At 43.5% G+C, this 16,889-nt stretch overlaps 1 protein-coding gene across 2 annotated transcripts in view; it reads right to left on the bottom strand.

The window, feature by feature from the left end:
- Window positions 1–958: 958 nt before the first annotated feature.
- Window positions 959–16,889, bottom strand: part of SCNN1B (sodium channel epithelial 1 subunit beta) — a 93,494-nt gene continuing 77,563 nt past the window's right edge. For both annotated transcript variants that reach the window (XM_056806080.1, XM_001377767.5), the window contains exons 8-13: window positions 9,703–9,820; window positions 6,971–7,046; window positions 6,545–6,602; window positions 4,679–4,740; window positions 3,447–3,522; window positions 959–2,821 (exon numbers count right to left, since the gene is read on the bottom strand). In XM_056806080.1, the coding sequence (XP_056662058.1) occupies window positions 2,435–2,821; window positions 3,447–3,522; window positions 4,679–4,740; window positions 6,545–6,602; window positions 6,971–7,046; window positions 9,703–9,820 (777 nt within the window). In that variant the 3' untranslated portion in view covers window positions 959–2,434. The remainder of the gene's footprint in view (window positions 2,822–3,446; window positions 3,523–4,678; window positions 4,741–6,544; window positions 6,603–6,970; window positions 7,047–9,702; window positions 9,821–16,889) is intronic.

The following is a 16,889-nucleotide window of genomic DNA, read 5'->3' as shown; positions in this document are numbered from 1 at the left end:
AACCTGGGGCAAAAGGATGGGAAGGCTTACCTGAGGTTCAAGGTAGGGGTTGGGGAAGGAAACCTGTGCTGGAGGAAAGTTTCCTATACTGTGGAAGGACTGGTTTCTATTAGGAGAGGGAAATGGATAGGAGCAGTGTGGTCAGGACCAAGGATGAGGCTACTGGAAGAATAAACACTAAGAGGTTTCTATTACGGGGGAGGAAGAAGATTCTGGCATGGCATGAACTCTCTGATGATTGGGAAAAGGGAGAGAAATATACCTTGGAATAGTACTCCCAAATTCTTTAGTTTTTCTGCCCTAGGACTAAGCTCTCATGGCTCCTTCTTAGTTAGATCTCTGGGGAAAGTGCAAGGGAGTTTTAACCCAGGCCAGTGATTGGAGATCAATTAGCCTATGGGATTGGGAGGAGCTCAGGGCTCAGGTGGCATCTTCTGGACTACCCTGGGAAGAATAGCCTGCAGGTGGCCTTTTCCACTTGGAGCTACCCTTTCTTTATTGCTCAGCTTCAGCCAATCTATTTGGGTCATGCCAGCTGGTGTTTGCATGGGTGATGATGGAGGGGACAGGGAGTTATAGACGCACCCCTCCAGCTTGGCGCTTTATGGGAGATGTGTGTTTGCCTCCAGGACAGATTAACTGGCATGTGCTGGCAGGAAAGCAAATGCTATAAAGTGGAGCCCATCTAGGAAAGCTGAAGCTTAAGCTTCTTTTCTTCCTGCCCTGAGAGCTATTAGGGAAATGTGGGGAGAGAGAGGGTCAGGCTAGAAAGGGTCAGGTTATTGGGAAGAAGCAGTCCAGGAAGTGCCCTAACCCTTCTCCATACAAGGTATTGCTCAGGGAAGTTCTCTGGAAGTGGGCTGTTAGGGATCACTGGCAAAGAAGGGCACAGGACACAGTGAAAGTTGGTTCTCCTCCTTCACCCCCACCCCATTAGAAAACAGAGAAAGGCACTGTGTTGTAATAGGCTCAAAGTTTGCTTTATTGTCTGACAGACCTGGGTTCAAGTCCTGCCACTGACTCTAACCCTGGTCAAGTCACCCACCTTCCCAGTGCCCCAGGCAACTCTAAGATTCTAAATTGCAAATTGCAGAGCCAGTGCTGATCCTTTTTGGTAGAGTGAGAGAGAGAGAGAAAGAGACAGACTGAGAGACATTCTCAGCTCTGTTATTAAGCAGGAACTCCGCTATTCTTGCAAATTCTGCGTGTGTCCACTCACCCTAAATCCTCCACATTGGGGCCCTTGAAAGCCCGAGTACACATCCACTAAGCTGCCAATCACTTCAGAAATGGAAAAAAAAATCATCATTTTAAAAATTCTGAATAAGCAAACCGTTACACATACAACTCCCAGATCTACGTTTATCCAGCCTCTGGACTGTCAAATCATTGGCTATGGGAGAGAAAGTATCTCTGGGTGCTTGGGCAGAGGTGATGCTGGGATCACTCTTCTAGCTTCTCCTTTCACTTACTGAATAAGAATAGAGGTCCTGTCTTCATGTGTGCACATGACCACCTGGGAGGTAGAAAGGGGCATCTGAGAACAGGATCTTCTAGGGCCTGCCTCCCTGGCTTTTTTAAAACCCTTTCCTTCTGTCTTAGAGTCAATACACAGCTATTGGTTCCAAGGCAGAAGAGCAGTAAGGGCTAGGCAATGGAGGTTAAGTGACTTGCCCAGGGTCACACAGCTAGGGACTATTTGAGGCCAGATTTGAAATCCATTGGCCTGGGTATTTCTAATCCAGGGAATGAATCTCTTACGACAAGATGGCTCACTGGCCAGGGCTATCTGACAGGGTAGGACACTATGAGACTATGCCAAAGCACACGATTAGGGGCCAAATTACTTTGTTCTTCCTGTGAGCTGAATATCAGGGTCAGAAGTCTGACTGTGATTGTGACTATAGAAAGAACAACGTGTCAGGAGGACCCAGGTTCAAATTACAGCTCTACCATTTATTTCCTTTGTGACCTCAGGCATTACTTAACTCCCTCGGGTCTCAGTTTCCGCATCTGTAAGATGAGATAGTTGGACAAGGTAGCCTCTAAGGATCCTTCTAGTTTTAAACCTGGGATCTGATCCCATCAATTGTGGAACCCGCAGAGCCAAGTGCTATTCCTCCAGAAGTTAGGAGGCTCTTATAATATGATCACTTTCTCACATTCCCACAGACCGGTATGGATTTCAACCCGGTGCAGGTACCAAGGGAAGTGAGACAAGGGAAGAAGGAACTGAAGACTCTGTAAATGAAGAGGAAGTTGGTAAAATCTAGGCTCTGGAGCAGGATAAAGACATTCAGGGAATGACTCTTGGCCTGTTCTTCTGTCCAGCCAAAGTGGACACTGACGGCAGAGTGAGCAGATACCAAGTGGAACATTGAAGTGATTTTCTTCTTTCCCATCCCTCAGGATGTTGCGAGAGAAGGCCAAGAGATTAGATGGCATCTCCCTCATTATCTGACTCAATGACATCGAGGGGCTGGAGGCGCAAGGAGTCATAGTTGGGAGGTGGGGTGCCCGGGATGGGCGGGCCCTGCTCCTCTGGGTAGTTCTTGGGCACGTGTGGGTCGGTGACATTTTCGGTGTCAGACTGGAAGCCAAAGTTGGTGTGTGCCTCCACTAGCTCAGCCACTGTGGGCGGTGGGCCATCATAGCGGGCCTGGGCCCGCCGCTGCTTCAGACCCTTGGCCCAAGCCACCAGCTTGATAATGGTGATCCAAATACAGTCGATGATGATCTCACCAAACTCGATGATGCACAGTACTGAGCCGCCCATCCAGAACCCAAACTGGCCACCCAGATTGGACAGTAACCACACCATCTGGAGGAGAAGACAGTCTGAGGATAAAGGCTCCCATAGAAACCCACCAGAACCTGGGGAGACTTCTGGATCATTCCCAACCCCCCACGCCCCAACTCCTGCTGGACAGGGCAGGGCAGGGTCTTAGAGCAGGATGTTCTGTGGGTCATTAGGGAGAACTTGAAAGAAATCTCTAGGCTTTAGGACCAAGACTGCTTAACGGGCTAATCTGACACAGGAAATGATCTACAGGTGATTTCCAGAATATATCCTTGTCCTTTTTTAGGCCTTTTATCTCCTTACAAACTTAAAATCTGAGTTTCTGTCTGATATAGTAGAAAAAGCTTTGACTTTAGAGTCAAAAGACCTAAGTTTGAACTCTGGTTCTACCTTTATCATGTCACTTAACTGCTCTGGGACTTGGTTTCCCCATCTGTAAAATGAAGGGATAGGACTGGGTTGGCTTCCAAAGTCCATTTCCAATTGATACCTAAGATTATATGATCCCAACTCCAATGGCCTGGCCGTACTTGGTGAGAGAGGTGGAAGGGGTGTCTGTGACTATGTCCTTCAGGGCTCCAAGGTCTCTGACTCACCCAGAATCAAGAAGTCTGATGCTAGGGGGTCTTGGGGTTTTACAACTCACATTGTTTGTTGCTGACTCAGCAAATGTCCGGTAGTTGAATTCTTGGAAGTAAATGTTGAGCTTGACAATCCCTTTCCTGTGGATAAAAGAGTGCCTGTGATGATGAGGTAGTCTGAGGCCAGGGGCTTGGTGAGAGGCAAAGCTGGGAAGAACGACTTTTCCTTTCAGATAAGGTATCGCTAGTCAAGTCCTATATAGAAGGATGAGGGAGGGGGCTGAAAAGGAGGAAGATACCGAGGCCGTCCCTTCACTGCTCTGGTGGGTCCTTGCAGCGTACTCTGTTCCTAAGGGTGGGTGTGATGTTGTGCCCACTGAGGGCCACCAGCTTGTTGCCTTTACCCTTCCCAGAAGCCCTAGGCATCATATGCTCTCCTTCCTTGCCCTGATTTCATAAATCTTCTCTTATTGATACCACTTCCTGGATGTCAACCACTAGACCTCCCTAGAGCTCAGAGTTGTCTTTCCCCTCCCACTCCCCCTTTGGAATTCACAGAGTTGGGTTGGAGGAGAAGTCAAGCTTGAACCAGCTTCATTGGATCAGCTACAGATTCTAGGTTTGGTTTTAACTTCTATCTCTTTTCTGGTCTTTGTGCTTGGTGGTCTTGCCCTAATCCAGAGACAGGGATGGGGGTCAACCTCTGCATAACCTTGGGGCAAGGAGTGATGGTCCTAACTACATTCCTCCTATTGCAGTGGCAGAAATATCGGCAGCCTCCTGAAGGTGATCTAAGCTACAGAACTCTGCCTCCTCGCTTGTGCCACAGGACGCAGTGGCCCTTGGGGGCTCTCTTGATGGATCCAGGTTCCGTCCTTGGTTTTTTGACTATGCTGAAGTTCTACAGAAGGCCCAGCTTCCGCAGTGATCAGTGTCTACAAAGGAGGCTGGTCCCTAAAGCTCCTTTGAAGAGTGATTCTTGGCCTCTGCCCAAATTAATCTTAGTTGCTTCCTCTTTGGCTACTTATTGTGTTGAGCCCTTTTCTGGCCAGCCAATGTTCTCAGGATCCCTCTGAGAGGTCCTCTCCTTCGTACATGTGTGTTTTAAAGAGACTTTCCTGAGGATACTGCTTTAACTCAAAAAACTCATTCTAATCAAGAGTTTCAGGCAATGGAGAAAGGACAGGAGGGGAGAGATTTCTACACAGATGCCTTTAAGTTTCATTTTACTTTGAAGAGCCTTCCTTTGGAAGGCTCTAGGATCCTAGAATTCTTCCCTGACAGTGATAATACTTACCTGTCGATGGTCAGGTTGGTGGTTTTGTCACGTTCATAGGACAACACATGGAAAATCCAGTCCTGAAACCAAAGACAGCATGACTCCTCTCAAGCCCAAAGCACTTCCAATATATCAACAGTGTCTGGGGATTACAGGTACTTTTTTCACTCTTACCTTCTGTCTTAGAATCAATGTTGGTATTGGCTCTAAGGCAGAAGAGTGGTAAGGGTTAGGCAATGGGGGTCAAGTGACTTGGCCAGGATCACACAGCTGGGAAGTATCTCAGGACAGATTTGAACCCAGGACTTCCCATCTCCAGATCTAGCTCTCTACTGAGCCACCTAGTTGCTCCTGACACAAGTCTTTTAAAAATCAGACACTTAAATAGGTGCTTACTATTTGCCAAATGCTGTGCTAAGCCACGAGGATACAAAGAGAGACAAAAACAAAGTTCCTGTCCTTAAGGAGCTTACATTTTAATGAGGGAGACAGCTTGTTAATAACAGCACAAATAAAAAATATACAGAGGAGATGAAAGATAATATTGCAGCAGTAGCTGGGAGTCACTGGAAAAGGCCTTTTGGAGTAGGTGGGACTTGAATTGAGCCTAGAAGGACATCAGGGAAGTAAGAGATAGCTAGGAAAGGGGTATTTTGGGTCTTCTTAGTCAGGCATGTCTGATTCTTTGTAATCCTGTGAACCATATTTTGGTTCACCATTTCCTTTTCCAACAGATTAAGAAAATGGAGGTTATGTGACTTGCCCAGGGTCACACAGGTAGTAAGTGTTTGAGGTTGGATTTGAACTCAAGTGTTCCTAACTTCAGGCCCAGTACTCTAACCACTGAACCATTTGGCTGCCTCTAATTTCAGATCTAGGGCACTTTAATGAGGGGTGTGCTGACCAAGAGAAATGATATGGAGACCACCTTGCTATCAAGTCATGATGATTTTTTTTGCCTCCATCTATCTATTCCTCCTTATTTCCTATCTGAGATTAAGGCAAGCAGGGTGTCCAACCCATTGAAGGACAGATGCATCAGCATATCCCAATAATTTCTACTGGGCAAGTCACTTAACCCCCATTGCCTAGCCCTTACCACTCTTCTGCCTTGGAAACAATACATGGTACTGATTCTAAAACACAAGGTAAGAGTTTAAAAAAAAAAACAAGGACCTATCATTTATTACTTTATTCAAAACTTTATCTTTTTTTTAATTGTAATTTTTAGGCAAACAGGGTTAAATGACTGCCTCAGGGTCACACAACTAGTAAATGTCTGAGGCCAGATTTGAACTTAGGAAGATAAATAAGTCTTCCTGACTCCAGACTGAGCACTCTAACCATTGCTCTACCTAGCTGTCCTTCCCTATTCAAACTCTTCTTCTTCTTCTTCTTCCTCTTCTTCTTCTTAGAAAATTTTATTTAATTAGTTAATTTAGAATATTTTTCCATGGTTACACGATTCATGATCTCTCCCTCCCCTTCCTCCATCCCCCTCTCATAGCCAATGCGCAACTCCACTGGGTATTACATGTGTCATTGATCAAGATCCATTTCCATATTATTGATAATAATTGCACTAGGATAATTGCTTACAGTCTACATCCCCACTCATGTTCCCATTGACCCATGTGATCAAGCAGTTGTTTTTCTTGTGTTTCTACTCCCACAGTTCTTTCTCTGGATGTAGATAGTGTTCTTTCCCATAAGTCCCTCAGAAGTGTCCTGGATCATGGCATCGCTGCTAGTAGAAAAGGCCATTACATTTGATCAAACCCTTCTTGAAGAGCATCTCTATCACTTATAAGTCAGTAGCCACAGCAGTTAAATGATGCCCCAGCAAGTGATGAAGGCAGAGCCCAACAATTTTAATTCCTTTACCTCAGAGGCCTCGGATGGCCAGTCAGCCATGGAGATAGTCATCTTATACTGGGTATCACTGGAAGAGACAAGGGTGCTGGTGAATCTAGGGTTCCTCCCTTCCCCCCAGTCAGTAATGCCCTCTGTCCCGTCCCTCTCCCAGCCCAGCCCAGGCTCAGACAGCATTTTGATAACATCTCTCTTCTGCCCTCACGTGTTATTGGGTCTTGTCATTACTCATGAGTGTGTGATTTCCTTTACTAGACTCTAAGCTCCATGAAGGCTGGGATTATTATCTCATAAACCATCCTCAAATCATCCTTTGCACCCAGTAGGTGCAGGATAAATGCTTATTGACAGCAAGACACTTCTAGGCCCTTCCTCACCCCAGGAATCGAGTCATTCCTGGGTTGTGCTTCACTGATCTCCCATCTTCCAGGTACTCACTTGCAGGATTCCTTACAGCCGCTGATGCAGGTTTCTCTCTGGTGCACACTCATGCGGAGGTCCGAGTAGCAGTATGCTGTTTGGACAAACCAAAGGAGTCGTTGAGGAACGAGAGAAGGGGGGAGGACTTGGGGGAGCTTCCTGGGAGGCCGGCAGTGAGTGGTCTGTTCAGGACAAGGTGGGCCTGATCCTTCCCCAATGGCTAGTGTCTTCCCTCCTTCAGTGGTCACGATTATTTTAATTTGTATTTAAAAACAGGTGCCTTTTCTGATTATTGGATGTATTGAGGCGATTGAGTTGGAACATTAAAAACTGCTGCACGTTGGAAAAAAAAACTCCTTTGCATTTCTTTTGATTTTATTCTGTGTATCTGTATATATGTGGGATTAAAAACATTTTATTTTATTTTTTTTGCTTTGCTGTGCTGTGCCTGGCACAGAGCAGGCACTTACTAAATCTGTGCTGATGGATGGATGGATGGATGGGAAGGATTTGGGTGGAGGGGCTGAAAGACAGTTAAATAGGCTAAACTGAAGAACCTAGGATGAGCTTGGCCCTTCCCTGCCCTGACATTTAGTGGCAATGTCATGAGGAGTCCAAGGCAGTGGACTGAAGTCTGCCTTGAGCCATTTTGAAAGCCAGAAGCATGAATGTCAAATTCCACAGGATCAAGGTCATGTAGGCCTCTGTATCCTTCCCATGGTCTAGCACAGGACCCTGATGAAAAAATAATTGTTAGCACAATAGCTAGCAATTATATGGCTCTAAATTATGTATTCTTTAAAGCATCTCATTTATCCTTGTACCAATCATCCACATTTTATAGATGAGGAAACTGAGGCAGACAGAGGTGAAGTGACTTGCCCTGGATCACATAGATAGTAATTGCCTTAGGCTGGATTTGAACTTGGGTCTTTTGGACCTATCCACTGCACCTCCCAGTTGCCAAATTGGAGACCTCCATGAAGAACATTTGGAACTGAACTGAAATGAAAGTAGAATAGACCTTTGTCCAAGTTAAAGTACTTCCCTTGAGCAAATAAGGAGGCCTTGGTGGCTGGTTGCTACTTAATGAAGATCTTTGCCTCAGATTTTGAAGTGTCTGCTCACAGACTCTTACTACCTGCACGATTCTGGGCAAGTCATGGCACCCTGTTTGCCTCAGTTTCCTTATCTGTAAAATGAGATGGAGAAGGAAATGGCAAACTATTCCAGTATCTTTGCCAAGAAAATGGAGTCATGAAGAGTCAGACAGGTCTGAAAATGATTGAACTATTACAAAAAAACCTCAGCCAGGTATTGTGTGGGAGACCAACAATAACAGGTAACATTTAGAGAGCACTTTAAAGTTTATAGTGGGCCTCCTAGTCAGCCTGAGAAGCAAGTACCATTGTCTCCATTTATAGATGAGGAAACAGGTTTGGATTCTTGCCCAGAGTCAGCCAGCCAGCTACTGTGAAATTTGAACACAGCTCTTCCCAGCTCCAAATCCAGCACATCTTCACCTAGGCCACTTGGATTATTCCCAGGGACAATAGTTTTAGGCATAGAAAGGAGGCTGCTATTCCCAGTATGAGAGGTGTAGGCTGGGACTTGGGAGGAGAGGTTTAAGCTAGTTTGCTGGCTCCAGTACAGAATGGCTTTCCCCAAGGATGGCCCAGGGCTGCCCAGAGCCTGATTAAACTGGCTTTAGAAACAGGCTGAATTGAATTACCATTTAACTTGATATGTTGGACATTGTTTTGGGCCAGGATGGACAACCATGGGTTCAGAAACCCAACAGAATAGTGTCTGGGACACACAGAACTTCTCTTCTCTCTAATAACATGACCACATGGAGATGTAGACTTCTTTTCCTGGGAATGCATTTATTTAGGTGCTGGATTCTGGATCACAAATCCAGGTAAAATCTATTCAATGAAGAGGCTTTGCCACAGCCCTGGGAGAACAAATCTGAATCTTGCCCTTACTGCCCGCCCTTCTGCTTTGGAACCAAACTTTGTATTGATTCTAAGACAGAAGGTTAAGAGTTTGAAAACATTTTTTTAAAAAGGGGCAGCATCAAAGGGACAGCTGGGTGGCTTAGTGAATAGAGAGCCAGGCTTAGAGACAGGAGGTCCTAGATTTAAATCAGGCCTCAGATATTTCCTAGTTGTGTGCCCCTGGACAAGTCACTTTGCCTAGCCCTTACTGCTCTTCTGCCTTGGAACTAATTCATTGTATTGATCCCATGATGGAAGGTAAGGGTTTAAAAAAAATCAGGATCAAAGGGGTAGCAGCTGGGTGGCTCAGTGGATAGAGAGCCAGACATGGAGACAGGGGGTCCTGAATTTAAATCTGGCCTCGGATACTTCCTGGCTGTGTGACCCTGGGCAAGTCACTTCATCCCAGATGCCTAGCCCTCGCCTGCCCTTCTGCCTTAGAGTTGTTTCTAGGACAGAGGTCTTCTTCACCTCTCTTCCTCCACATTGCAAACATGGACAGCCCTGGGTTCATACATCCAATGGAGTATGGTTCAGGACAGACAGAATTATAGGAATTCTAGCACATTACAAACAGCACATGTATTCTGAATTTCCTTGAAACTGAATCAGACTAGGTCTCCAATTTGATCAATTTGAGTCAACCTAAGGGCCTCCTTCACTAGTTATGTACCCAGAAGCCTGTGAGACGCAGTTGCAAACCCAGGTCCAGAGGCAGGCATTGCTACCATCTAGGACTCGAACACTCACCCCAGTCAGGAAAGTCTTGGTTGTTGCAGTATTTCTCCCCCTTAGGAAGGGGATACAAGTAGTGACCACAGCCACAGTTCTCAATCATGTGTTCTTGGAAGCAGGAGCGAAGGCAGGCCTGGGAAAGGGACAAGGATGAGGATGATGAAGGCCAACCACAGACCCTCCCAAGGTGAGCTCTGCCCAGGAAGAAGGTTTCTTGGACCCTGACTTCAGAGACCGCCCTGGGGGTCTGGGGGGCTCCTCTCAACTCCTCAGTTTTTCTACACTGCCTCCCACTACCTTTAGGTCTTCATTGCTTCCTGCCTAGATTTTTGCCATTTCCTCCTCACTGGTTTCCTGTGCATCTTATCTCTGCAGCCACCATTCCATCCTTCATGTCGTTCTTAGGCTAATTTGACCATATGCAGGCTACATTGCATCCCCATCTCCATCAGTCTTTTAATCTGGGATCTGGGAATGTCTCTGTATCTCTCTGACTTCAAATATTGTGATAACTGAATTTCAATATAATTGGTTTCCTTGGTAATCCCATGTGCCTTATTTTATATATTGAAAAACATTACTTTACCCACCTATCAGGGAATAATGAAACAAGTGCTAGCATATGTATATAATGTAATATTATTGTGTTGTAAGAAACAATGAAGGTGGGGGCAGCTGGGTGGCTAAATGCATAGAGATCCAGACCTAAAGACAGTAGGTCCAGGGTTCAAATCTAGCCTTCGGCACTTACTTGCTATGTGACTCTGAGCAAGTCACTTAACTCTCATTGCCTAGCCCATACCGGTCTTCTACCTTGGAACCAATATGCAGTATTAATTCTAAGATGGAAGGTAAGGATTAAAAAAAGAAATAAAAAAGCAATGAAGAGGGTGGTTTCTGAGAAACCTAAGAAGACTTATGTGAACTGATGCATAGTAAAGTGAGCAGAACCAAAACAATTTATACTATAAAATATTATACTATATCATACTAACACATATAATACTATATAATAATATAACACTACCACCATAAAAACAAACAACTTTAAGACTCATCCATGGGATGATTGACCAGTATTCTAGAGGACCAATGACACACCATGCTACTCATTTTCTGACAGAGAGATAATGAACTCAAGATGTAGAATAAGGCATACATTTTTAGACATGGTTATGGAGAATGTAGGAATTTTGTTTTTTACTTGACTATGCATATTTGTTGTAAGTTTTTTTCTTTTTTTTTCTCACTGGGGGAGGGAGAAGATTGGAGGGAGATAAAATAAATGCTACTTAATAGATCTATGACACACACCGATGTTAAGAATCCCTACTCTAAAACCTTCAGTGGCTCCTGTATCTCTTAAGAAAGAATAGAAACTTTCAGTCTAGACCTCAAGACCCTTTACAGTATGACTGTAATATACCTTTTTCAGCCTTATTCTTTGTTTATTCAGCATTCTAGTCAAATAGGAGAACCCACTGAGTATCCCACTGGTAGACAGGTGACCCAAATTCTTACAATTCAGAAGGACAGGCACATACATAGTAGAGCAACAATGGAGCACATGAGAAAACCTTCCTTATCAATCTGCCTTTTCTCATCACCTCCATACCTTTCTACCCATTGTCTCTCATTGCCTGGAATGATTTCCCCCTACAATTCTACCTTATGAAATTCTTTCTTTCTTTCAGAGTCTAGCTGAGACATCACCTTCTTCAGGAAGCCTTCTCTGATTGCCTCAGCTAGAAGTGATTTTTTCCTTGTTAAATCTCACTTGTTACTCTTACATATATTTCCTAACTTACTTTAGACTTATTTATTTGTTCTATTCCATGGCTCTCCCAACTAGATTGCAGATATCAAGTACTTTGAGGACATTTGACTGTATCTAGTTTTTCAAAACCAGTGTTTATACAATACCCTCTGCATTTGTCTTTTGGGGGAACCAATGAGAGATTTCGTTGAGGAATTCCTCTATTAACTAGGTATTTGCTCTTGAAAGTATTACAGTACAGGAGAGTTCCTGGGAACACTGAGACTGTGACTACAGTCACAGTATCTGTCAGTTCACTACGTAGAGGTTGCTTAATACATATTTGTAAACTTGAATTGAGAAGGTATTCTACTTTGGTCATTGGATCAGCATGTGGGCTTCTGGCTGGGCCTGTTGAGCTGGGTGACACATTTGCTGCTCAGTTTGGGGGTAGGCTTTCTTATGGGTCTCCTTGACCCTTTTCTGAAAAGTAATCTCCAAATGACTCTGTGTCATAGTCATCATGATGCAACGCCTTCCTTCCCAGAGACAGAGTACAGTTACTAACTTTTGAATCTTACCTATGGCTTTGGCAATAAAAACAATGAAACAGTCCTTACTTACCAAACAAGGAGAAAAGATGAGAGGAAGGGAAGAAAGGAAAAAGGCAGATGGTTGAGGATATGATACAGAGAAGCAAAGGAATCTATCTGATGTCATGGAACAATTTGAGTCAGCATAAGGACTAACATGTAGTCCTCCTGCCTCCTAACCCAGCACCCTTAGCAGAATACTGACAGATCTGGGAGATAATGGTTGGGGACATGATTTGAACACAAGTTCTCTGGCTCCAGAGACAGCGTTCTTTCTAATATAGTAAAATGTCCTTTAGAAGGTGCTTATCAAACAAGAAGCTGAAGAATATTTCTACTGCTTTAAGTCTAAAGTGCAAAGCTCAGATGTGAGTCAACCACAACCCATTTCCTACTGAGGTTATGTTTCTCCCTATAGATTGCATGAGATGACTATAGACAGCTGAAGGATCCACTCATTTTTAATCCCAGAGCCTTGTACAACTCTGTCTCTAAGAAAGGCTCCCTGTGATACTTGGTCCTTTGGAAATGGTCCTGGTGACATTAGGGAAAAAATCTCAAGCTTTTGGGGGCAGCAGTAAAGGCAGGGAGTCCAGAGGAGGAGAGGATTGGGCTAATCTAGGAATTCTCTAGACATTTTAAGCAATTAAAAATTCAGGATGAAGCCTTTAAGTGTTGAGTTCTTACACATTTTAACACTAATCCATCACTGAGTTCTGGAGGAATCTGTTTTGAACTAGCTATTTTATTTTTTTTTACCTTCAACAATTAAGTCTTTAATGAACAAAATGCTCTTTGGAACTATTATACTAGTCTTCTAACTGGACTCCAACTTAAAATCTCTTTTCCTTCTAATTTATCCTATACACAAAAGCCAAGTCAATTTTTCTTGGATATCACAGAGAAAAAAGCACTGGACTTGGAGCCAGAACACTTAGATTTCAGCCTTCTCTTTCAGTTTTGTAAACTCTGGCAAGATATGTATATATAACCTTCTTAAGCCACTGGAAAATAGATACACATCTCTCAGTGGAGTTATGAAGAGAGGGCTTTACAAACTGTAAAGTGCTATGTAAATGTAGACTACTGTTTCCAAGATGAACTCCAGTGGCATATGTCTATTATCTGAGGACTAGTCTAAGTTCAGAAATTTTCATTATTGTTGGGAGTATGGCCATTGGATGGCAAATTCTTTGATCATTGCAATGAGGGAAAATCATCCACTTAGCTGGCATGTGGTCCATATTGACTCTATTCTCATGATTATAAAATCACAGATCTTGGAAGTATCCAAAATGCGGATATCTGATGATGCTACTACCCTGTTCAACAATCTTAAATGGTGCCCTGCTTCCTACTGAATAAAGTACAGTCTTCTTAGCCTATCATTCAATTCCCTCCACAGACTATCCCTATACTACAACAAAGTTCTCACCCTTGGATTTCTGGCTCAGGGTGAGGGCTGGGTCAGTAGAGATAGTCAAGAGGATTAGATAAAATCTAGCACCAACTGGATCATTGCATGTTCAATCTGACTATTCAGAGACTTCTTACTGATTTCTTATAGAATCTTAGAGTGGGAAGGGATGTGAGAAGTCAATTAGTCAATTCTTGTCTCCATTCTATTCTGGCTTGTAATAGCCCACCCCACATTTCCCAGAATGCACGGCTCTCAAATACCTTTGCTTTTTTTGCATCAGTGGCATTCCATATGATAGTTCTGGGGGGGAGGGGGACTGATAGGGCCAAAAGATAGGCTTCAGGAGGCACCTGATACCTAACAATCTGGCTAACCCTTTAGTCCCTCAAGGGCCAAGAATGAATGTATTCAAGAGACAGAAAAACCTGGCCACGCCAGAAACTGGGGAAGGGAAGTTCCCCTAGCTGAGGAGTCTGTTAGGCAGGTGTCAAGAAAAGATCACATGTTAATCATAAAAGGATTATTTCCTATGACTAAGGCAAAGGATGGGGAAAACCCACATTGACCTCCTAATGCGTTCCTGCCCTTGGCTCAGAGGAATCTTAGTGAAGAGTGATCTTGATCTTTCTCTCTCTCTCCACACACACACACACACACACACTATGCTATTGTGCCTAAACGTGAAGGACAGTTTGGAAGGGATGCTAATTTCATAACTCTGAGAAGAGTGGTGAAACTTCCACCATTGATACAACTCAACAGTTAAAGAACCTCAGAGGCCATTTAGTTCAACCCATGCCTGACTAAAGATCCTCTCTATAATGTCCCATAGATTTTTAGATGCATTTCTTCTGATGCCTTTTAGTTGAGGGAACATATTCTTTTCTTTTATCTTTTATTCTTTACCTTCCATCCTAGAATCAATACCACATATCAATTCCAAGGCAGAAGAGTGATTAGGATTAGGCAAAGGGTGTGTTAAGTGACTTGCCCAGGGTCACACAGCTAGAAAATATTTGAGGCCAGATTTGATGTGCCTCCCATCTTTGGGCTTGGCTCTCAATCCACTGAGCCACCTGCTCCCAAGATCCCAAATCCACATATTATTTTCAAGGAAGTTCATTTTTATTTTTGAATTGCTCTAATTATTAGAACATTTTCCCCCCTATGTAGTCTAAATCTTTCTTTTTGCAACTTCTATTCATGTCCTCTGGGGGCTAGAAAAACAGGGCAGATACTTGCACATTCTTTCTACATGAAGATAGTTATCATGTCCATTCTATCATCATTCAAATCTTTTTTTCTACAGGCTACCGTCCCCAGTTCCTTTAACTAATGATCACATGACTAGATCTCAAGTCCCATCACCATTGGGTTCAAATCTGACCTCAGATACTTCCTAACTGTATGACCCTGGGCAAGTCACTTAACCTCAATTGCCTAGTCCTTACCACTTTTATGCCTTAGAACCAATAAGCAATATTGATTCTAAAACAGAAGGTAATGGTTCTTAAAATTATTTAAGCTTATTTATTTATTTTTCATCTACATGTAGAAAAAAATTTTGACAATTGTTATCTGACATTATGAATCTCTTGAGATTATCTTGGAAGAGGTAAGAGTTTTTTTTTTTTAATGTGGTGCCCATAGCTGATTAATACCGCTGAAGAGATGATCATAGCATCATAGGTAAGCATTATTCATTCTCATTATTGAGGCTGGATCCTTGGAATATGGCTGAGCCAGACTTTTCTCTTCCAGGAAGATGGAAGATTACTGGGCCTTACCATTGATTCTGCTGATATACCCTTTAGACCAGGGGTCCCCAAACTTTTTACACAGGGGGCCAGTTCACTGTCCCTCAGACCGTTGAAGGGCCAGACTATAAAAAAACTATGAACAAATCTGTAAACCACTGTCTGGGATAGCAGAGGCTGCAGTGCTGGCTGTGATGGGCCTGTCACACCTTGCACAGCCCCATCACTGCCACTGCTATACTGGGCAGCAGTATACACAGTGTGGAATCCCCTCCCCCAGATCACCGGTCACCATGCTGATGTCTTCCATTGTGCAGCCACATAATCCTTTTCGAGGCGCCTCCTTCTCCTTCAGTTACTCTCAGAACAAGATGCCACACAAAGGATTATGTCAGTACTGTATGTGAGTGATGCTGTGCTTTGCGGTGCCACCACATACAGTGCTCCTCTCACTGACCACCAATGAAAGAGGTGCTTCTTCTGGAAGTGTGGTGGGGTCCGGATAAATGGCCTCAGGGGGCTGCATGTGGCCTGAGAGGCCGTAGTTTGGGGACCCCTGCTCTAGACCCTGATATGCTAACATACCTTAAAGGCCTTTGCATTTGACTGCATCTTCCTTTATGCATCATCTTCCCCAATTAGAATGTGAGTTCCTTGAGAGCAAAGGCTATCTTGATTTTCTATTTGTATCCCCAGTGCCTGGCACATAGTGATCATTTTGTGAATGCTTTTCTTTCATTCATTCATTTTTTCATTCATTCATAATCTTAATTTAGGAGACACAAGAAGAATCAGATTAAGTATGGAAAGAAGGATTTAACTTAAATATGTTGAACAATTTCTTTGGGACAGGAATTTGTGGAGGTCTTAGATTCTTGAATTTCCATCTCTCATCCAAAAAGGTTGATTTACCTTTTAATCTTGGAGTCTTTTATAACAAATGATTAGGATCTAGGAATTAATTACACAATTATTTCCCCTTTAATAATCCAAACAATAATAATCCCCCCATATTCACAGACCCATTAGGAGCAAGCTCCTACCTGCACCAAATTCTTACATGTCAAGATAAGGATAGGTCCAAAGAAAGAAGAGGGACAATGGGATTCATAAGAAAACCAGCCTGAGTTCATGGATGGAGCCAAGGGACTGGTTTCCACAGGGCTCAGAGCATTTGCTAAGACCATCCCTTTGGCAATCAGAAATTCTACCCGTTTGAACAAAAACGTAGTGGGACCAGCAGAGCAAGTGGTTCTTCTCTTCAGGGGACAATGTGCTTCAACTCCTTAGGGAGCATGAGGATTCTTCAGAGATTAGTTCAGGCTATTCTAGGTTCTTGGAAGGAAAAGCTTTATCTTAAAGGTCTGAGTTCATCTTTTGTCACTTGGGTCAATCAAGGAAGATAGGACTCAGAGTTTATAGTTGAGAGCCAATTACCTCCACCATCTGCTCTCATAGCAGTTGTGGCCTTGGGTGACATGGAAAATGAGAGCACTCCTGCTCAGAAACCTTTTATTTAAGGGAATGTTTGACTCCCAGTGAACTGGTTTTTCATGACGTTTATAAAGCAAATTTAATTTATACATTTGTTCATATGACTGTCAAGTTGTTAAAAATCCCTTCTAAGACTCAACATTTCTAAAGGTTTAGGGACACTGGTGGGATCACCATAGTCA

Source organism: Monodelphis domestica, chromosome 7, assembly GCF_027887165.1.
Source record: "Monodelphis domestica isolate mMonDom1 chromosome 7, mMonDom1.pri, whole genome shotgun sequence".
Lineage (NCBI taxonomy): Eukaryota > Metazoa > Chordata > Mammalia > Didelphimorphia > Didelphidae > Monodelphis > Monodelphis domestica.
Note: the sequence above shows the minus strand (reverse complement) of the source record. Positions and strands in the feature narration are given on the sequence as shown.